The 23,992-nt window shown below is 44.2% G+C and overlaps 1 protein-coding gene across 4 annotated transcripts in view; it reads left to right on the top strand.

Annotated features, from left to right (window-relative positions):
* LOC124031876 (kazrin-A-like) overlaps positions 1–23,992 on the top strand; it is a 211,314-nt gene that overhangs the window by 183,071 nt on the left and 4,251 nt on the right. For all 4 annotated transcript variants that reach the window (XM_046343656.1, XM_046343655.1, XM_046343657.1 and 1 more), the window contains 5 exons: positions 3,207–3,343; positions 4,008–4,131; positions 14,994–15,199; positions 15,542–15,660; positions 17,501–17,732. In XM_046343656.1, the coding sequence (XP_046199612.1) occupies positions 3,207–3,343; positions 4,008–4,131; positions 14,994–15,199; positions 15,542–15,660; positions 17,501–17,732 (818 nt within the window). The remainder of the gene's footprint in view (positions 1–3,206; positions 3,344–4,007; positions 4,132–14,993; positions 15,200–15,541; positions 15,661–17,500; positions 17,733–23,992) is intronic.

Genomic DNA, 23,992 nt, shown 5'->3' with positions numbered 1-23,992 from the left:
GCTTTCAAGGTGCGGGGCTCTAACCCGGAAGCTTGTAAGAAATCCGGCTATGCCCTGCGACGAACCATCAAACAGGCAAAGCGTCAATACATGGCTAAGATTGAGTCATACTACACCGGCTCCGACACTCGTCTTATGTGGCAGGACGTGCAAACTATTACAGACTACAAAGGGAAGCACAGCCGCGAGCTGCCCAGTGACACCAGCCTACCAGATGAGCTAAATCACTTCTATGCTTGCTTCGAGGCTGTAACAGCTGTCCTCTTCGTCTGAGGAGGAGTAGGAAGGATCGGACCAATATGCAGCGTGGTAAGTGTCCATGTTCATATTTATTAAACTCAGAAAACTAAGACCAAAATAACAAAAATAGACCAACACGAAACAGGTGCAGACACAGAGACAGAAAACAACTACCCACACCCATAGTGGGAAAACAGGCTGCCTAAGTATGGTTCTCAATCAGAGACAACGATTTCCAGCTGCCTCTGATTGGGAACCATACCAGGCCAAACACATAGAAATACAAAACCTAGACTACAAAACATAGAATGCCCACCCAAACTCACGCCCTGACCAAACTTAAACAGAGACATAAAAAAGGCACTAAGGTCAGGACATGACAGAGGAAAGCAACACGTGTTCCGGAGTGTGATCACACTCACGTCAGCTACGGAGAGCAAGATCTTTAAACAGGTCAACATTCAAAAGGCTGCGGGGCCCGGTGGATTACCTTGACGTGTGCTCCGGGCATGTGCTGACCAACTGGCAGGTGTCTTCACTGACATTTTCAACATGTCCCTGATTGAGTCTGTAATACCAACATGTTTCAAGCAGACCACCATAGTCCCTGTGCCCAAGAACACGAAAGCAACCTGCCTAGATGACCACGAAATGCTGGTAATGGTTCACATCAACACCATTATCCCAGAAACCCTAGACCCACTCCAATTTGCATACCGCCAAAACAGATCCACAGGTGATGTAATCTCTATTGCACTCCACACTGCCCTTTCCCACTTGGACAAAAGGAACACCTATGTGAGAATGCTATTCATTGACTACAGCTCAGCGTTCCACACCATAGTGTCCTCAAAGCTCATCACTAAGCTAAGGATCCTGGGACTAAACACCTCCCTCTGCAACTGGATACTTGACTTCTTGACGGGCCGCCCCCAGGTGGTGAGGGTAAGTAGAAACATATCTGCCACGCTGATCCTCAACACTGGAGCCCCCCAGGGGTTCGTGCTCAGTCCCTTCCTGTACTCACTGTTCACCCACGACTGCATGGCCAGGCACGACTCCAACACCATCATTAAGTTTGCAGACGACACAACAGTGGTAGGCCTGATCACCCATAATGACGAGACAGCCTATAGGGAGGTGGTCAGAGACATAGCCGGGTGGTGCCAGAATAACAACGTAACCAAGACGAACGAGATGATTGTGGACTACAGGACAAGGAGGACCGAGCACACCCCCATTCTAATCGACGGGGCTGTAGTGGAGCAGGTTGATAGCTTCAAGTTCCTTGGTGTCCACATCACCAACAAGCTAGAATGAGGCCTCGCGGGTGGCCAGCTGTGCCATCAGAGACTCTGGGTTCGCGCCCAGGCTCTGTCATAACCGGCCGCGACCGGGAGGTCCGTGGGGCGACGCACAATTGGCCTAGCGTCGTCCTGGTTAGGGAGGGCTTGGCTGGTAGGGATGTCCTTGTCTCATCGCGCACCAGCGACTCCTGTGGCAGGCCGGGCGCAGTGCGCGCTAACCAAGGTTGCCAGGTGCACGGTGTTTCCTCCGACACATTGGTGCGGCTGGCTTCCGGGTTGAGTTGTGTATCGGAGGACGCATGACCTTTCAACCTTCGTCTCTCCCGAGCCCGTACGGGAATTGTAGCGATGAGACGAGATAGTAGCTACTACAACAATTGGATACCACGAAATTGTGGAGAAAATATGGTAAAATTCACACACAAAAAAAAACCCCACAAAAAACAAGCTAGAATGGTCCAAACACACCAAGACAGTCGTGAAGAGGGCACGACAAAGCTTATTCCCTCTCAGGAAACTAAAAAGATTACAGCTGCAACATCGAGAGCATCCTGACTGGTTGCATCACTGCCTGGTACGTCAATTGCTCGGCCTCCGACCACTAGGCACTACAGAGGGTAGTGCGTACTGCCCGGTACATCACTGGGGCTAAGCTGTCTGCCATCCAAGACCTCTACACCAGGCAGTGTCAGAGGAAGGCTCTAAAAATGTACCCCAGCCACCCCAGTCATAGACTGTTCTCTCTACTACTGCATGGCAAGCAGTACTGGAGTGCTAAGTCTAGGACAAAAAGGCTTCTCAACAGTTTTTACCCCCAAGCCATAAGACTTCTGAACAGGTAATCAAATGGCTACCCGGACTATGTGCATTGTGAGCCCCCTCCCCCAACCCCTATTTTACGCTGCTGCTACTCTCTGTTTATCATATATGCATAGTCACTTTAACAATACACTCATGTACATACTACCTCAATTGGGCCGACCAACCAGTGCTGCCGCACATTGGCTAACCGGGCCATCTGCATTGTGTCCTGCCACCCACCACCCACCACCCGCCAACCCCTCTTTTACACTACTGCTACTCTCTGTTCGTCATATATGCATAGTCACTTGAACCATGTCTACATGTACAGTGGGCAGAACAAGTATTTGATACACTGCTGATTTTGCAGGTTTTCCTACTTACAATGCATGTAGAGGTCTGTAATTTGTATCATAGGTACACTTCACCTGTGAGAGACGGAATCTAAAACAAAAATCCAGAAAATCACATTGTATGATTTTTAAGTAATAAATTAGCATTTTATTTTTTACTCTTGTTTTTTTTTCTTTACTTACCTATTGTTCACCTAATACTTTTTTTCAATATTGGTTAGAGCCTGTAAGTAAGCATTTCCCTGTAATACCTGTTGTATTCGGCGCACATGACAAATACACTTTGATTTGATGATGTCAAAAGTGTTTACTTGTGATGTCATCAGAAACACTTATCTGCTATCTTTGTGACCACAAAACATAGAAATCCATGATGTTCCCATGTGGATATTGGGGTGGTACTGAAGATTAATATGGGGTTGACATTCTTTTTTTTACATTTACCTTTGTCAACCCATTTACTTGTTTCAAACCTGTTTTTAACATTTCTTCCTTTGCCCCACAGTTGCTGCAGTCAGGGTGAGCCCGTGTCACTCCCGCCAGCCCTCAATAATCTCAGATGCCTCGGCCTTGGAGGGCGACCGCTCATCCACCCCCAGTGATATCAACTCCCCCCGCCACCGGACACACTCCCTCTGTAATGTAAGAGCTGCCCACCCCTTCAAGTAATCAACTCCTTCACAACTCTACTCTAATCCCTATCTCTCCCAATATCTCCCGTGGCTGGCGCTAAATTTGGTTCTGGGTAACGAGATTACTCTACTCCTAGCCTGGTCCCAGATTTGTTTGTGCTGGTTTGCCAACTCCCAAGTCTGCACAAACAGATCTTGGACCAGGCTACTCTACTCCCCATCTCTGAAAGCATGCCCCTTGTGCTGTAGTTGAGGGAGTTTCACCAGAACAGCCCGTCTTTAAAAAAGTAGGTTTTATTTGGGATAGCTGCCTAATATATGTCTACATAGAGTTGCGTTACGAATGGGAGAAATTACATTTTGACAGATTATGTGTTGCTTTCTGGCTAGCGTAAGATCAGCTCCTGTGAAACTTATGTTGATGTTAATTCCAGCCACTTCAACTGTGGTTTTGCCACTCTCGCTTCATGTATTCATTTCTTTGAATGCGCTCCCTATCAGATAACAGACACATGCCTGACTAGTTCACTCAGTATCACTTCACCTCTTTCTGTCTCTCTCTCTTTCTCTCAATCGCTTTCCGTCACTCGCTATGTGTTGTATATTTCTGTTCTTCTCGTCTCTTTATCACTGCATCTCATTCCCTCTGATCTCTCATGTGTCTCTCCCTGCAGTCACTAGAGGATCTGGAGGACCAGAAGCGTAAGAAGAAGAAAGAGAAGATGGGCCTGGGCTCTCTGTCACGTGTCTTCGCCCGGGGAAAGCAGCGCAAGTCAATGGACCCGGGTCTGTTTGACGGTACTTCAACTCCTGATTATTACATAGAGGAAGATGCAGACTGGTGAAAAGGTGGCAGAGAGTCCCACCTGTGTCCCTGAGTGGTGATGCATAAGAGGGTTTTCTGTCAGTGTGTGCGTGTGTGTTTGGCCGTACGTGTGGGTGTGTGTGTTTAGCCGTGTGTGTGTGTGTGCCTGTCCATGGTTGGAGACCATGTGAGAAGCCTGAGGCGCATCTTGCGTCGCTGAAGTTTAAAATATTACAAGCAAATTGCATCTGTATGTACAGTACTGTTAATAGAGTGAACAGTGTAACCACAGCCGGGATCCTTACTACGTGTGGATGTTTACTGTATCTGCAGAGCAAAAAGTGGTTGTATTTGATTCTTTTAATTGTCTTTATATTTTAAACTTTTGTTTTCGATAACTGGAAACTTGAAGGACTGCTGTATGTGTAAATAACAATCATTGTGCACTTTGTGCTTGTAAATGTATTTTTTGCCCTGAATGCCTTTTTTTTGTCATAATTTTTGACCTCCTCCCTGCTTTTTGTTTAACTTATACTCCCTATTCATTGTCCTGCTTGGTCCATTCCCTCCACACGGCCATTTTGAGGAAAGTTTATTCTAACGTTAAGACTCCTCAACTAACCTCTAGTCATCCTGTGATCTGATGTCTAAAACTCACTAAATACCCACATCTTCATTATCCTCCCGATCACCAAGAAAGTTCAAATACATTTCTTGACTGTTGTTCAAATCAACATTTTAAACGGGCAATCTGCGATTGCTACATAAATATTTAGACTTTTAAATTAATTATATATATCTCAAAATATACGTTTTTTTCTGTAAAGAATGTAACTTTAAGTTGACTGTATAGCCTCTAAACAAGGTCAAATCTAAAATGTTGATATTATGAATGGTCAGTCCCTGTATTCATTGCTCTGTCCATGATTTTTAGAGAGGTTACATTTTTCCAGCCCCATCCCTCAGCTTTTTACCAAAACAGCAGTGGGGTGATGCTTTGTTATTGTTTAAACTGCAGATTGCTCCTTTAAGATGTCAGAATACAAATCGACTCCAACCTGTAGTCCAAAAAAATTTGGATTTCTAATATGAGCTCAGGCCCCAAAAAATTCACAAGGCCATCCCCCACATGAAACAAAAGTTGAAAACGGAGGAAATCGACTAACAATTCTATCGTTCCCGATCCAAGCATGTCAAATGTGCATGTGTAGAAGCTACCTGTTTCCTAAATGCATGGCAACTGTGGTGAAGGTGCATAAATATGGAGGAATTCAGTTATGATGTCATGGTTTTAGCACGACCCACAGAGTTCTTGTGGAGCGCGACATGGTTCAATATGCCAGTAAATCAGCACAATCTAAGCTCATTTTTCAGTTTAAAAAATATATAATTCTGCAGTCTACTGTTCTAATATCATAACAACAAACAGTAACGGAGAGCAATGTACTGTAGGGCGAACTTAGCAAACAAGGAATTTGTTGTAAGTACATGGGAGCCGTCATCTTTGCACCTTCGCCATTGATAATGAATAAGGCAGACATTTTAGTAGCCTCGCCAATACCTGCTGCTAACATGCGTCCTTTGTCCTGATCTTGTCTCGATCTTGTCCTGATCTTGCACGTTTACACTTATAAGATTAGATCAAAATCCATTCACAATGCGTCTTTTAGTCGTCTACACCTGTCTAAAAATGTGGGCACAATGAGAACGAGGATAAGATCAGAACAAATTACGCATATTACAACCAAGTATAAACGTGGCTAGAGAGTCAAAACGAGTTATGGGAGTCAGCAAGTTCTAAAATATTTGTTTTACAACTTTCATACATAGCATAAATAGGCATTGATAGCTCATCCCCCGCTGTAATGTATTTGTCAAACTAGTTTAAAAAATACATTTTTAAAAGTATTGGAAATGTGACATCCTCAAATTCATATTCTGGGGGATTCCTAAAAGTTTAACATTTCGACAGCTTCCAGAGAGCAAGTCGTGTCGCACCGCTTTGCTTGATCTTGGCCAGGTTGCAGTTGTAAATGAGAACTTGTTCTCAACTAGCTAACCTGGTTAAATAAAGGTGAAATAAATCAAATCAAAATTTGGCTCTTTATCCTATCCTATTTTCATTACGAGGATTATCACAGTGTCAAGAGGGAAATCAGAAATAATTCAGTCCGCTTTTTCTCTAAATGACCATTGTCTTCCAAACTTTCTGCAGAATAAATTAATGCCATTCTCAAATATATCGTGTAGCTCTAAAATACAATATAACTTACAAGCTTGTCATGGTTTCACTGTAACAACTGGCTCTAATTTGAAATTGATTGAAAAATCGTGTTTGAAATTGTATACAGTAGACAACGCTGATTCATCCTGAAAAGTGCACTACCTTGCAACCTATTTGGAAATGAGGGTCAGTCTGACAGACATTATAGATTCAGGTTTGATTGACAGGTGTGCGGGGGGGGTGGATGGCACAAGAGGTTGGAAGGGTTGAGAGAGGGAAGTATTTCTGATGAGAGGTTGCCCTGCGTGTTAATACCAAATTGAGCCAGGCTAATCAAACTGAAACAAATGCACACCTTAGACACCCCCCCCCCCTAGTAACCCCTGTGCTGGACTAAAAACAGCAGTCAGATTTGGAGGTTCAAGCCATTGCTGAAAAGGCAATTAAATAGGTGCCCAAGGTTAATAGTGTTTTACCCCGGGGAACAAAACACATTAGATTAAATTAGTATCTTTTCCCTTTTTGCCTGAGCAGAAGCTTTATTGGAAACCCTATGTAAGACTACTGGCTAACGGGTCATCCTACCTGCTAGAAAATGGAAACACTCATTAAAATGAAAGGGCAGCTTTAGCAATTGGAGGTCCCTCAATAAGCATTTAGAGGATTATTATATGTGGGACATAATACAATTTTTATCTCATTCATAGGCATCACACTCATAGATGCTTATGTCAACAACCACAGGTTGCATACCATGTGCCATGTGGATGGTAGCTGACATAAGCAGTTATAACTGTTTTGTTGGAGAGTGTATTGACTCACCCTTGACGGTGTAATTAAGGGTCCGTTTATTGAAGTTATTATTCAGGGTCCTTAGATCAAAAGGAGTATCTGGAAAACCGGAATAATATTAGGGGAAAAAGGAATAGCTTTACGGAATTTCTATCGGAATATTAAAGTATCCTTTCCTGCTGGGACGCCACATCAGATGACCATTATATCATTTTATGTTGCAACAAAATTCCCTCTCATTTCACGGTCGAATATTTTCATTTTTTTGTAAATTATGAAACACTATTGAAATGACTATTAAAGAGTTTTATTTAAAGTAAAATAATTGGTCTCAACTGAGGCTCAAGCCATGAGGACTAGAAGATGTTTAGCACTGGAGGGCAAAGTGAAGAACCTTTTAATGGCATGGCAACAAAATATGCGAAAGATCTAAATGAGAAGAATTATTTTAAAATAAAATAAACAACACTGAATTTCCACGTGGCCTTCCTCTCTTCCCTGTGTTTGTTTGTTTGTTTGTATGTATGTTTGTGGTATGGCTTTAATCCTGATTCCTCTTGTCGTGCTGGGGGCTGACATCTTCTGTCACATGAGTGGCAGAGTCCATCTTTGACAGGGCCCTGTCCCAACTCTCCCAAATGGCTGCTTGTACTTCTTGACTCCTTCACTTCATGGCCAATTAGACGAGACCTGATTTCAACCTGATCTCAAATTTGATTTTGTTCAAGCAGTTTGAGTGTTTTTCATAAAGGAGATGAGGGAAGGGTGCCATTTGAGATTGTTGGAAAGCAGCCCTTACTATATGTGAGCACACAGTGTCAGTAACATTCTCCCATGACCACTAACCTCTCTAATACTACTACCACCCTGCCTGACCTATGACCTCCCCTGGACTTGCAACACAGTCTCGTAACCCAGGAAGCAGCCATGTGTACACTTCACACCCAATACTACAGTACTTTCCATTGGTTCTCGACAGCACATTTAGCCTCCTAAAACTAGGGCTGTGTTCATTGGGCACCAAATGGAAGAAAATGGACTGAAACTGGAAGAGATGCAATTATTTCTTTCTCACAAAAACACATTCTGTTGTGTGCCCTAATGAACATGATCCAGTGCTGTCAAGCTGGGTTGCAGACTGTGCGGGTGTGTGGACTCCGGATGTTAGGAACATGCTCGTTTTAAATCCAGTGCTGCTTCAAGTTGACAAGTTTTTGGAATAGAATGTAATAATTACATTTTTCCATTATTAAGGAACTTTTTTTCTTCAAGTGGTTCAGTAAGCTACACGCACAGTAGACCTACTAGGAATACCACTGCACAAGGTTACACAAAAAACAAACAGACAGGAGACAGGACGACAACATCGTAGCCATGAGCGATAGCGGAGCAGACAAATGCATGATAACGGTAGTTCATCAAGAAATGACATTGACCAGCAGCAACATTAAGGAGCTTGAGCTTGCTATGACCCACACGGTAACACTTTACTTGACACCCACTGTCATGACACATTATGACACGGTCATAAGCATGACATAATATGTCAACAGCTGACATAACTCAACCTGTCCTAATGACCGGTCCTAATATGGTCATAACACTGTCATGACACACATATTTAGTATAACTGTTGTGACATATTTTGCATTATTTTATGGCTGGTTATGACATCTACATAAGAGTGTCAAAGCTCACAAAACCTGCCACGGTAGTTATTTTATTATGGCTGGTTATGACATCTACATATGAGTGTCAAACGCCACAAAACCTACCACACAATGTAAAACATTCCATTATACCGTAGCCATAGTCAACCGTATGTTTATGTTATATAACATTTTCTGAAATGTACCATATTAAATTATCATTGTAATTGCGTACAAATTGATGTCAGACATGCACCTACCCCAATACTCTGATGCTGATGACTGGGATGAATGCAGGAGCAGATTTCAGGAGAAGACACCCTCTTTTAGACTGATGACTGAAATAAGGGCATGTACAGTGGGGCAAAAAAGTATTTAGTCAGCCACCAAAAGTTCTCCCACTTAAAAAGATGAGAGAAGCCTGTCATTTTCATCATAGGTACACTTCAACTATGACAGACAAAATGAGAAAAAAATCCAGAAAATCACATTGTAGGATTTTTAATGAATTTCTTTGTAAATTGTGGTGGAAAATAAGTATTTGGTCAATAACAAAAGTTTATCTCAATACTTTGTTATGTACCCTTTGTTGGCAATGACAGAGGTCAAACGTTTTCTGTAGGTCTTCACAAGGTTTTCACACACTGTTGCTGGTATTTTGGCCCATTCCTCCATGCAGATCTCCTCTAGAGTGATGTTTTGCAGACTGTGCCACCCGTCTGTCCGCGTTGGCGGCTCTAGCATGGGACGTCGACCCCACTCCACCATAGTCTTTGCCCGCTTTTTTCCCGCTTCAGTGGCGCCTTTAGAGCGGCGAACCTCACCGCCGACCTCGGACTGGAGACCCTTGCAGCGGGTCCCAAATAGATGGGCGGCTCTGGCAGCTCTTGACTGACGGGCGGCTCTGGCAGCTCAGGACAGACGGGCGGCTCTGGCAGCTCAGGACAGACGGGCGACGGGCGACTCTGGCAGCTCAGGACAGACGGGCGGCTATGGCAGCTCCTGATTGACGGGCGGCTCTGGCAGCGCTGGACAGGAGGGAGCACCTGGAGGGAGGAGACGGAGAGACGGCCTGGTGCGTGGGGCTGCCACCGGAGGCCTGGTGCGTGGAGGAGGCACCGGATGGACCGGACCGTGGAGGCGCAGTGGAGGTCTCCAGCACCGAGCCTGCACAACCTGCAGACCGCACTGGGCTGTGCTGACTTACTGGGGACACCGTGCATCGGGCTGGTGCCATATACCCCGGGCCGAGGAGACGCACTGGAGACCAGATGTGCTGAGCCGGCTTCATAGCACCTGGCGCGATGCCGATTCTAGCCCGGCCGATACGAGGCGCTGCAATGTAGCGCACCGGGCTATGCCTGCGCACTGGGGGCACCGTGTGCCTTACGGCATAACACGGTGCCTGCCCGGTCCACCTCTCTCCACGGTAAGCACAGGGAGTTGGCTCAGGTCTCCTACCTGACTTAGCCACACTCCCCGTGTGCCCCCCCCCCCCCAAGACATTTTTGGGGCTGCCTCTTGTCCCTATTGCACTGCCGTGCTAGCTCCTCATGATGCCACTTCTCGGCTTTGGCTGCTTCCAGCTCTTCCCGGGGGGCGGCGATATTCCCCAGCCTATGCCCAAGGTCCCTTTCCATCCAAAATCTCCTCCCATGTCAAGGAGTCCAGAAACCTCTGCTCCTGTTTACCACGCTGCTTGGTCCGGTTGTGGTGGGTGATTCTGTAAAGAAATGTGTCTTCCTCTGACGAGGAGTATGACAGATCGGACCAATGTGCAACGTGGTAAGTGTTAATCATTTTTAATGAAAAGACACTGAACACAAAAATACAAAATAACAAAGTGAAAGACAGATATGAAAACGAAACAGTTCTGTATGGTGCAGATACACAACAAAAAATAATCACCCACAACTAAAATGGGGAAAACAGGCTACCTAAGTATGATTCTCAATCAGAGACAACGAACGACATCGGCCTCTGATTGAGAACCATACCAGGCCAAACACATAAATACTACATAGAAAAAAGAACATAAACGACCCACCCCCACAGCATGCTGAAGCAAGTTAATGTTTCCGCCAGACTGATTAACAACTATTGATCCAGCACCCTTTCAACATCAACATTTCACACAAATCAGAGCCACAGCCTCATCATATTTAGCTGACGTTGGTTGGACTAAATTGTTTTTGTTATCGTTTAGTTGTCGCTGTATTAGATGAAGCATAGGTGATTTGATGATGTTGAAGTTGAAATTGTGCTGGAATAGTGAAGGCAGCTCCTGTTTTACACTTTACGACTTGCAGTAACTCTCTGGGGTTCTAAATCAATAGTTGTTTAGTGGTCCGAAAATGTCGGAAACATCAGCTTTCTTGACCTTGCTGTAGGTCATGTAACTGTTTGTTACATGCAATATGCTTAGTGGACTTCACAGGACAGATGTTGCTCTCCGGTTTTGTGATGAAACACGGGTGTGGTTGAATTTATTCTGCCACTGTCTTCTTATTGTCTCGGCCTTGGGGCTATATATATATATATATTTTTTTTTTCTGTCTTGGCTTCCTTCCCCAGTGATTTTTACCCACGCACCGCTATTGATGCAGACATATATTTATTATGATGTAGAAGAACAACTTACATGCAGTTGTTGTCAGCAGCAGCAAGAGAGATCTTCTACCTTTTGCTAGTTCTGGGTTACTGCCAGACTAGGCAAAACCTAGATAGTGTGTTAAAAGACGTGATGATTAACTCGGCTATTGAATCACCAAGACGTATTACGCACATTCAAAACAATAACAAGAGCTTGATTGGATTCACTACCATTATTTTAACTTTCATTTAGTTGGAGATGTGAAACCAACATAGAATTTGTAAATCAAAGTTGTCGGCAAGTTAATAGGCTATTTATTGTTCTTCAGAAGTTATACTGAATTGTGTTTGTTGTTTAAACGCAACCAAATATCAACATTTGAAGGAAATGTGTCTTCTGCTTGGATACATCCCTCTGTGCCACTGACCTAGTCTGGTTATTATTCCAGGACTAAATGCATTTAAATCCAATCAAATCTAACTTTATATGAACTTTTAAGAAAGTTTGATTTGACTTAGTCCTACTCATTAACTTGGTTTTTGAGATGGCTACGCGAATCCAACATATCGGTTATAGATGTGTATACAAACTGGAATTAAAGCCAGACTAAGTCAGGTGGCACGTATGGAACTATCCAAGCAGAAGATACAGCTCCTTCAAATGTTGATATGTGGTTACCTTGGCAACCAAACACAATTCAACCCGACTAAATAGCATTACATTTGAAATTAACCAGAGGTTGAAACCCTAGGTCTATTGTATTGTCTGTTTTAGTTGAATTCTGGGTTGAATTGAAACAATAGCTGTTGATTACTTTGCAAATGCCATTTAGGTCTAAATAGCATCATTGATGATATGAGTGATAAAGTATGGACCCATTTCATTGTCTCAGTTAAACCTACCCCTTGGAATGACTTTGATAGCAACACTTGTTTTCAAGTGGAGATCTCTCAATAATCATTCTTTTAATAGCACATTGGTCATAATCAGTGACAAACATAATAGCTAAGCATGGCTAGGATGGGGGAGCAAAGGGAAGCTGAAGATGGATCAATTCTCCAACAGGAGGTGCTGCCCAGCCTATTTTTCTTTTTCTCATAGTGGATATAATGTTGACGTTCTGACGTTGTTTCAAAGGTACAGATTCAAATTCATTATGTCCATGATGAAATGTGATTACCATGATGACATAATCCTGTTATTGAATGTCGATTACTTTTTCCCACATAGCTTCCACATCACAATACGAGGGCAAATGATTTTGCAACAACGCTGATTCAACCAGTTTGTGCCCAGTGGGATTGCCTCCAACGTCTCCGTTAATTTGATAAGCTTTATCACAAAAGTCAGAGGGAGCGCATATCTCCATGGAGGCTCAACATGGGGTAATATAATCTGTTTAGAAGTAGCCCTTAGCCCTCATATTTATTAATAGGGGTTGCAGACACTTTCACAAGTGAGAGTCTAGTTTTATTTTTTGGAGGAGAATGGCTGTTGTTCATCTGTTTTATAGTACAGCATATCAAATCAATGTATAAATCCAGGTGCATCGACTTTGGTATTATTGTTTCAAAACACAAGAGTCTGTGTTGAGCAGGGTGTAATGAAACATTCTCACAGTGTCATGCACAAACTTCTCACAGTGTCATGCACAAAATGCTCCCAACGCAGACAGACTGGCCCGTCTCCATGGCAACCGGTTGCTCTTCAAACGTCTGTTGGACAGTGGAGGCTGGTGGTTTTGAATTTGTGGTGCCCGTCTTGGCTCCTTCACGTGCTGGTTAAACTGAAGCAGCCATCTGGACTGGGTGGGAGGGTCCCAGAGATAACCTCACTCAACTGCTCAATTTAAATACTCTTTTCACGCTATCGTGCCGACCCGAACCGTACAGTGCTGGCTCAGCTTGGTTTGGCTCAGTAGTGTGAAAAGGTTATATATATATATATATATATATATATATATATATATATATATATATATATATATATATATATATATATATATATATATATATATATATATGGTATTATAAGCGTGCACCTAAACAGACAGTCTGCTCAAATTTGTGCGTTACTCTAGCTCGTAGCCAATTATTAGGTTGTTTGAGAAACAGTGCATGCTATCGTGAAGGGGATACAGAAAGTGTCTACTAGCAATGTCAAACTTGAACTTTTACTGACCAATTAGCAGGATGTTTGTTTGCATGAACCAAACACTATAATGAATGTACCATCTCTGAAAGTTTTGTTTTTTTCTTTGCTACACCTCCTGCCTGTGAATCAAGAAAGACTGAAGGAATGGTGAAGGAAATCATTGGGGAGGAAACTGTGCAGAATGAATACCTGTTGTTCTGTTTTGCCAGACACCCACTGAGGCTGAAACACCTGTTCTGTGCTGATAGTATAGGCTATGGGGTTGTGCTGCAATGTTTTCACATCTTTATTATGCAACCAAGTGTGAACACAAAAGCAGCCATAGAGAGTGGAGGCCCTTTCAAGAAGCTAGCAGGACAATTCCTCCATTCTTCTGTGTCCTTACCTTGGGATATGACTAGGCTCTTAGCCATAATGTAATTATAAGTCATTCTTCATTTGGTGCCCCCCCCCTCCCGCCCGCCCGCCGCCAACAAAATGGCAGCAATTTTCCAGAAGGACTGAAGACAGCTTACAACATTGTCGTTGAGTGGGTAATTTAAAAAAGCCATGTGAATCTGCGACAGTATAAGCCTGATGACAGAAACGTTGAAGTGATCATCTCATTATTCTTGTGTCATTCGTATTTCAATGATAAGGACTACATAACCCTGGTATTTCTGATGAGTTGTGTGATTATTGCTACAGGAAAAACTACCTTTATGTTGTACATATTTTAATGATAATACTTTTTTTTCACTGAGGGACGATACCATTTGTTTATACAGTAGAAGTTCATGCCAAAGAAGCCTTAGACCGCCACCTGCTGGCGTATTCACTAACAAGGCAAAAAGGGATATTGCTTCTGAGGGAGACTGCACTCCTACACGTTGATCAGATAGTTAATAAACTCTCCCTATTCAACTAATGACCCTAGCTATGATATATAGGGACCTCACTTGCTCACACAATTGCGTTCATAACAAAGTACAATACTATATCATTATTACGGTGCGGGGTTGCTCCTCTCTGTTGTTAAGGAGCTGGTCTTGCAGGCTAATATTGACAGATAAGGCATAATGGCTAAGCGGTGTTTAACAGCTTTCACGTAAAGGCCCTGCGGTGTTTAACAGCTACTCTTTGCATGGACTTCGTAAATACTTCATAAGTTTGTTTGAAACTTTGAATAGTTTCTTTACAAACAGTTTTGAGCCCTGGCAAACTATTGGGTTGGGCTCTGCGCGAGAGCTGTCAAGTAGTCAAACTGTGTTATATCATTCCAAAGTTCTGTCTCATAAACAGAAGCCAAACAGCAGAGCAAGGGCTCTCTGTCTCCTTTTGGTTAGTATGATCCTTGTCTGTTCTTATAGAAGAGCCACTGCTCCCCTTTACTACCACTCTCTCATCTTCCAAAATCATCCTGCTCATATCTCTCCTCCCACTCCCCCTCGCCCACCTATCCAGACTCAGACAGTCTCTCAAGCCCCACCCGCCTCAGTCTCAGCCTATCGGACGGGGAGGATCAGCTGGACCGCCTCCAGCAGGTGGAGCTTGCCCGTGGCATGCCCATGTCACTGTGGAGGGCGGGCACCGTGCAGGCCTGGCTGGAGGTCGTCATGGCGATGCCCATGTACATTCGCGCCTGCTCAGAGAATGTGAAGAGTGGCAAGGTATGATCCGAGATGACGTCAAACTGTAGGAAGACTTAGGCCAGTATTCAATCAAAACCATGTGGCTTTCTGGATATCCATTTCAGAGGTTGATTCATTTGATTTTCACATCAGCATGTCCTGACGGTGGAGAGAGTTGACATTTGATACAGAAATGGACAGATTGGTTGTGTGTGCTGGAGCCTGGAGACTTTCCGTCAAGAGATTGTCAGTTTCTAAATCAATTGTCAACTCCACCCATCCAGTACATGCTGCTGCGTAAATCAAAGGTACTTGTGAAATCACAATCTGGAAATCCACTACAGCTACAATAGTGTGGTTTGACCTTTGACCCCTTTGCAGGTGCTGCTGGGCCTGTCAGATGAGGACCTGGAGCTGGGGTTAGGGGTCACCAGTTCTATGCACCGCAGGAAGCTCCGGCTGGCCATCGAGGACTACAGGGAAGCCGAGAGCGGCAGGGGGTGAGATGCTCAGCTCCTCATACTCCCTCTCACACAAAAACAGCTCTAGCATCAGATTACCCAACCCCAAATCTTAACCTTAACATTGGGAGGGTAAAATAATTTCTGACTCTGGATCTGCGGTTAAAGGTTTACTCTACTACTTCACAAATATACAGTAGCTGTTTGCTACATCAAGTGTGAGATGGTAAAACATGAATAACACTATTCTATCAAACTGCATAACACCATATGTGACAGGCACACTAATGTTAGCAAGGTTAAACGTTCATCAGAGCTAGAGATATACAGGCTTTGGCAAACACAGATTTGGAATTCGAGCCGTTGCCAACAAGCGTTCCAAAGCATTTAAAACCAGAATGTAAGTTGTAATGTTATTGCTTTCAAGTAGAGTTTAGATCAATTTCAGGCTAGCTCCTGTATGTTGAATTGGACATGGATTCAATTCAACCTCTGGAGTGGCTGGAATTGGAATGAACTACCCCAACACCACTGTCTGGGAATACAAGTCCAATATGGAGGATATACTCTTTACACCGCAGAGAGCAAAACTGATTTCAATCACGTCAGGCTGACGTTTGCACAAAACGCCCTGTTTCGCAAAAATGTTGTGCACAAATGTTTTACATCCCTGTTAGTGAGCATTTCTTTTTGCCAAGATAATCCATCCACCTGACAGGTGTGGCATATCAAGCAGTTGATTAAACAGCATGATCATTACACAGGTGCACCTTGCATTGCTTCTACACCTGCATTGCTTGCTGTTTGGGGTTTTAGGCTGGGTTTCTGTACAGCACTTTGAGATATCAGCTGATGTACGAAGGGCTATATAAATAAATTTGATTTGATTTGTGCTGTGGACAATTAAAGGCCACTCAAAAATGTGCAGTTTGTCACGTAACACTATGCCCCAGATGTCTCAAGTTTGAGAGATTGGGGCCTCCCAAGTGACGCACCGGTCTAAGTCATTGCAGTGCTTGAGGCATCACTACAGACCTGGGTTCGATCCCAGGCAGTGTCACAACCGGACGTGTCCTGGAGACCCATGAGGCGGCGCACAATTGGCCGAGCGTCGTGTTAGGGGAGGGTTTGGTCGGGTCGGGATTTCCTTATCCCATCGCGCTATAGCAACTCCTTGTTGGCCAGGTGCCAGAAAACTGACTTCAGTTGCCAGCTGGACGTTATGTCATCCAACACATTGGTGCGGCCGGCTTCTGGGTTAAGCTAGCAGTTTGGCTTGGCATGGTCGTGTTCTGAAAGACGCATGGCTCCCGACCTTGACCTCTCCCGTGTCCATAGGGGAATTGCAGTGATGGGACAAGACCGCAACTACCAATTGGGGAGAAAAAAGGGGTAAAGGTACAACAACAACAAAAAGTGGCCAATTGGCATGCTGACTGCAAGAATGTCCACCAGAGCTGTTGCTAGAGAATTGAATGTTCATTTCTCTACCATAAGCCGCCTCAAACGTAATTTTAGAGAATTGGACCTCCAACGGCTTCCCTTTTGTGTGGAAAAAAAACGTATTCTGATTGGCTGGGCCCGGCTCCCCAGTGGGTGGGCCTTTGCCTTCCCAGGCTCTCCCATGGCTATGCCCCTTCCCAGCCATTAGGGCCTAATGAATTTATTTTAATTGACTGATTTCTTGAAATGAACTGTAAAACAATTTTGAAATTGTTTTATGTTGTGTTTATATTTTTGTTCATTATACTTTTCATCCCGAAAAATACTTTTTATGGCGTACAAAATGTTGATCATCTCTTTACCAGACCTGACCTCTGTCTTCTTTTTATCTCTTCTCATCTTTTCTTCTCTCTTTTCTTCTCTCTTTTCGCTCCAGGCTGTCCAAGGCTGCAGACATGGACCACCACTGGGTGGCCAAGGCCTGGCTGAGCGACGTAGGGCTGCCACAGTACTCTCAGGCCTTCCACACACACCTGGTGGATGGGCGCATGCTCAACTCCCTGACGCGCCGGGACCTTGAGAGGTCCCTCAATGTCACCAAGAAGGCCCACCAGGTCAGCCTGGTGCTGGGCATCGAGCTGCTGCACACGCTCCACTTCGATAAGGAGGTAGGTGTCATGCAAACAGCAAACTGTATATGCTATACATAAACATTACTAATACATGACATGTTCAAAAGTGCACTGAGCTTACATACTGGACATACAGATATACAGTGCATTCGGGAAGTATTCAGTTACCTTCCCTTTTTCCACATTTTGTTACTTTACTGCCTTATTTGAAAATGGATCAAATAAATATAAATCGTTATCAATCTACACACAATACCCCATAATTACAAAGCGAAAACAGGTTTTTAGAAATATTTGTAAATATATCAAATCCAGAGGTACCGTATTTACATAAGTATTCAGACCCTTTGCTATGAGATTCGAAATTGATCTCAGATGCATCATGTTTCCAATGATCATCCTTGAGCTGTTTCTACAACTTGATTGGAGTCTGCCTGTAGTAAATTCAATTGATTAGACTTGATTTGGAAAGGCACACACCAATCTACAGTATACCAGTCAAAATTTTGCACACACCTTCTCATCCAAGGGTTTTTCTTTATTTTTTTACTATTTTCTACATTGTATAATAATAGTTGAGACATCAAAACTATGAAATAACATATAACATATGGAATAATTTAGTAACCAAAAAAGTGTTAAACAAATGAAAATATATTTTATATTTGAGATTCTTCAAAATAGCCACCCTTTGCCTTGATGACAGCTTTGCACACTCTTGGCATTCTCTCAACCAGCTTCATGAAGAAAGCTTGTCCAACAGTCTTGAAGGAGTTCCCACATATGGTGAACACTTGTTGGCTGCTTTTCCTTCACTCTGCAGTCCAACTCATCTCAAACCATCTCAAAGGCCAGGTCATCTGATTCAGCACCATCCCTCTCCTTCTTGGTCAAAAAGCCTCTTACACAGCCTGGAGGTGTGTTTTGGGTCATTGTCCCATTGAAAAACAAATGGTAGTCCAACTAAGCACAAACCAGATGGGATAGCAGATCTCTGCAGAATGCTGTGGTAGCCATGCTGATTAAGTGTACTGTGAATTCAAAATAAATCACGACAGTGTCATCAGCAAAGCCCCCCCCCTCTCACACCATCACACTTCCTTTGTGTTTCACGATGGGAACCACACATGCAGAGATCATCCTTTCACCTACTCTGAGTCTCACAAAGACTCCAGACCAAAGGACAGATTTCCACATGTCTATTGCTCGTGTTTCTTGGCCTAAGCAAGTATCTTATTTTATTGGTGTTCTTTAGATGTGATTTCTTTGCAGCAATTCTACCACGAAGGCTTGATTCACACAGTCTAATCTGAACAGTTGATGTTGAAATGTGTCTGTTACTTGAACTCTGTGAAGCATTTATTTGGGCTGCAATTTGTGGTGTAGTTAACTCTAATGAACTTATCCTCTGCAGCAAAGTTAACTCTAAGTCCTCCTAACTGTGGTGGTCCTCACGAGAGCCAGTTTCATCATAGCACTTGATGGTTTTTGGTACTGTACTTGAAGAAACTTGAAATGTTCTGGATTGACTGATCTTCATGTCTGAAAGTAATGATGGACTATCGTTTCTCTTTGCTTATTTGAACTGTTCTTGCCATAATATGGACTTGGTCTTCTACCAAATAGGGCTATCTTCTGTATACCACCCCTACCTTGTCACAACACAACTGATTGGCTCAAACACATTAAGAAAGAAAGAAATTCCACAAATTAACTTTTAACAAGGCACAACTGTTAATTGAAATGCATTTGAGGTGACTACCTCATGAAGCTGGTTGAGAGAATGCCAAGACTGTGAAAAGCTGTCATCAAGGCAAAGGATGGCTACTTTAAAGAATCTCAAATATAAAATATATTTTTATAAAATATAAAATATATTTTTTACACTTTTTTGGTTACTGCATGATTCCATATGTGTAATTTCATAGTTTTGATGTTGTCACTATTATTCTACAATGTAGAAAATAGTAAAAAATTAATTTAAAAAAACCTCAAATGAGTAGGTGTGTCCAAACTTTTGACTGGTATAGTATATAAAGGGCTCCCGAGTGGCGCAGTGGTCTAAGAGACAGCATCTCAGTACAAGAGGTGTCACTGCAGTACCTGGCTCGAATCCATTTTGCATCACATCTGGCTGTGATTGGGAGTCCCATAGGGAGGCACACAATTGGCCCAGCGTCGTCCAGGTTTGGCCGGGGTAGGCCTTCATTGTAAATGATCATTTGTTCTTAACTGACTTGCCTCGTTAAATAAATGTTAAATAAAAATAAAGTCCCACAGTTGACACTGCATATCAGAGAAAAACCCAAGCCATGAGGTCAAAGGAATTTGAGACAGGATTGTGTTGAGGCACTGGGGAAGGGTACCAAAACATTTCTGCAGCATTGAAGGGCCCCAAGAACACAGTGGCCTCGATTATTCATTAAATGGAAGAAGTTTGGAACCAACAAGACTCTTCCTAGAGCTGGCTGCCTGGCCAAAGGGCACCTAAAGGACTCTCAGACCATGAGAAACAAGATTTTCTGGTCTGATGAAACCAAGATTGAACTCTTTGGCCTGAATACCAAGTGTCACGTCTGGAGGAAACCTGGCACCATCCTTATGGTGAAGCATGGTGTTGACATCCTCATGCTGTGAGGGTGTTTTTCAGCAGCAGCAACTGGGAGACTGCTCTAGAGCACTCAGTACCTCAGACGGAGGTGAAAGTTCACCTTCCAACAGAACAACGACACTAAGCACACAGCCAAGACAACACAGAAGTGGCTTTGGGACAAGTCTCTGAAAGTCCTTGAGTGGCCCAGCCAGAGCCTGGACTTGAACCCGATCTAACATTTCTGAAGAGACCTGAAAATAGCTGTGCACCAATGCTCCCCATCCAACCTGACAGAGCTTGAGAGGATCTGCAGAGAAGAATGGGAGAAAATCCCCCAAAACAGGTGTGCCAAGATTGTAGCGTCATACCCAAGAATACTCGAGGCTGTTATCGCTGCCAAAGGTGCTTTAACAAAGTACCAAGTAAAGGGTCTAAATACTTACGGCGCCGACAGAGATGGCCGCCTCGCTTCGCGTTCCTAGGAAACTATGCAGTTGTTTTTTTTTACGTGTTATTTCTTACATTAGTACCCCAGGTCATCTTAGGTTTCATTACATACAGTCGAGAATAACTACTGAATATAAGATCAGCGTCAACTCACCATCAGTACGACCAAGAATATGTTTTCCGCGACGCGAACCCTGTGTTCTGCCTTACAAACAGGACAACGGAATGGATCGCATGCAGCGACCCAAAAAAACGACTCCGAAAAAGAGGGAAACGTAGCGGTCTTCTGGTCAGACTCCGGACAAGGGCACATCGCGCACCACTCCCCAGCATTCTTCTTGCTAATGTCCAGTCTCTTGACAACAAGTTTGATGAAATCCGAGCAAGGGTAGCATTCCAGAGGGACATCAGAGACTGCAACGTTCTCTGCTTCACGGAAACATGGCTTACTGGGAAGACGCTATCCGATGCGGTGCAGCCAACGGGTTTCTCCACGCATCGCGCCGACAGAAACAAACATCTTTCTGGTAAGAAGAGTGGCGGGGGCGTATGCCTCATGACTAACGAAACATGGTGTGATGAAAGAAACATACAGGAACTCAAATCCTTCTGTTCACCTGATTTAGAATTCCTCACAATCAAATGTAGACCGCATTATCTTCCAAGAGAATTCTCTTCGATTATAATCACAGCCGTATATATCCCCCCCCAAGCAGACACATTGATGGCTCTGAACGAACTTTATTTAACTCTTTGCATACTGGAAACCATTTATCCGGAGGCTGCATTCATTGTAGCTGGGGATTTTAACAAAGCTAATTTGAAAACAAGACTCCCTAAATGTTATCAGCATATCGATTGCGCAACCAGGGGTGGTAAAACCTTGGATCATTGTTACTTTAACTTCCGTGACGCATATAAGGCACTGCCCCGCCCTTCTTTCGGAAAAGCTGACCACGACTCTATTTTGTTGATCCCTGCCTACAGGCAGAAACTTAAACAAGAGGCTCCCACGCTGAGGTCTGTCCAACGCTGGTCCAACCAAGCGGACTCCACACTCCAAGACTGCTTCCATCACGTGGACTGGGACATGTTTCGTATTGTGTCAGATAAAAATATTGACGAATACGCTGATTCGGTGTGCGAGTTCATTAGAACGTGCGTTGAAGATGTCGTTCCCATAGCAACGATAAAAACATTCCCTAACCAGAAACCGTGGATTGATGGCAGCATTCGCGTGAAACTGAAAGCGCGAACCACTGCTTTTAATCAGGGCAAGGTGTCTGGCAACATGACCGAATACAAACAGTGCAGCTATTCCCTCCGCAAGGCTATTAAACAAGCTAAGCGTCAGTACAGAGACAAAGTAGAATCTCAATTCAACGGCTCAGACACAAGAGGCATGTGGCAGGGTCTACAGTCAATCACGGACTACAAGAAGAAACCAAGCCCAGTCACGGACCAGGATGTCTTGCTCCCAGGCAGACTAAATAACTTTTTGCCCGCTTTGAGGACAAAAAGTGCCACTGACACGGCCTGCAACGAAAACATGCGGTCTCTCCTTCACTGCAGCCGAGGAGAGTAAGACATTTAAACGTGTTAACCCTCGCAAGGCTGCAGGCCCAGACGGCATCCCCAGCCACGCCCAGAGAGCATGCGCAGACCAGCTGGCCGGTGTGTTTACGGACATATTCAATCAATCCCTATACCAGTCTGCTGTTCCCACATGCTTCAAGAGGGCCACCATTGTTCCTGTTCCCAAGAAAGCTAAGGTAACTGAGCTAAACGACTACCGCCCCGTAGCACTCACTTCCGTCATCATGAAGTGCTTTGAGAGACTAGTCAAGGACCATATCACCTCCACCCTACCTGACACCCTAGACCAACTCCAATTTGCTTACCGCCCAAATAGGTCCACAGACGATGCAATCTCAACCACACTGCACACTGCCCTAACCCACCTGGACAAGAGGAATACCTATGTGAGAATGCTGTTCATCGACTACAGCTCGGCATTCAACACCATAGTACCCTCCAAGCTCGTCATCAAGCTCGAGACCCTGGGTCTCGACCCCGCCCTGTGCAACTGGGTACTGGACTTCCTGACGGGCCGCCCCCAGGTGGTGAGGGTAGGCAACTACATCTCCTCCCCGCTGATCTTCAACACGGGGGCCCCACAAGGGTGCGTTCTGAGCCCTCTCCTGTACTCCCTGTTCACCCACGACTGCATGGCCACGCACGCCTCCAACTCAATCATCAAGTTTGCGGATGACACAACAGTGGTAGGCTTGATTACCAACAACGACGAGACGGCCTACAGGGAGGAGGTGAGGGCCCTCGGAGTGTGGTGTCAGGAAAATAACCTCACACTCAACGTCAACAAAACTAATGAGATGATTGTGGACTTCAGGAAACAGCAGAGGGAACACCCCCCTATCCACATCGATGGAACAGTAGTGGAGAGGGTAGCAAGTTTTAAGTTCCTCGGCATACACATCACAGACAAACTGAATTGGTCCACTCACACTGACAGCGTCATGAAGAAGGCGCAGCAGCGCCTCTTCAACCTCAGGAGGCTGAAGAAATTTGGCTTGTCACCAAAAGCACTCACAAACTTCTACAAATGCACAATCGAGAGCATCCTGGCAGGCTGTATCACCGCCTGGTACGGCAACTGCTCCGCCCTCAACCGTAAGGCTCTCCAGAGGGTAGTGAGGTCTGCACAACGCATCACCGGGGGCAAACTACCTGCCCTCCAGGACACCTACACCACCCGATGTTACAGGAAGGCCATGAAGATCATCAAGGACATCAACCACCCGAGCCACTGCCTGTTCACCCCGCTATCATCCAGAAGGCGAGGTCAGTACAGGTGCATCAAAGCTGGGACCGAGAGACTGAAAAACAGCTTCTATCTCAAGGCCATCAGACTGTTAAACAGCCACCACTAACATTGAGTGGCTGCTGCCAACCCACTGTCATTGACACTGACCCAACTCCAGCCACTCTAATAATGGGAATTGATGGGAAATTATGTAAATATATCACTAGCCACTTTAAACAATGCTACCTTATATAATGTTAATTACCCTACATTATTCATCTCATATGCATACGTATATACTGTACTCTACATCATCGACTGCATCCTTATGTAATACATGTATCACTAGCCACTTTAACTATGCCACTTTGTTTACTTTGTCTACATACTCATCTCATATGTATGTACTGTACTCGATACCATCTACTGTAT

This window comes from Oncorhynchus gorbuscha, linkage group LG03 (genome assembly GCF_021184085.1).
Source record: "Oncorhynchus gorbuscha isolate QuinsamMale2020 ecotype Even-year linkage group LG03, OgorEven_v1.0, whole genome shotgun sequence".
In the NCBI taxonomy this organism is placed as follows: Eukaryota; Metazoa; Chordata; class Actinopteri; order Salmoniformes; family Salmonidae; genus Oncorhynchus; species Oncorhynchus gorbuscha.
The sequence above is the reverse complement of the archived record's forward strand: the minus strand, read 5'-3'. Positions and strand labels throughout refer to the sequence as shown.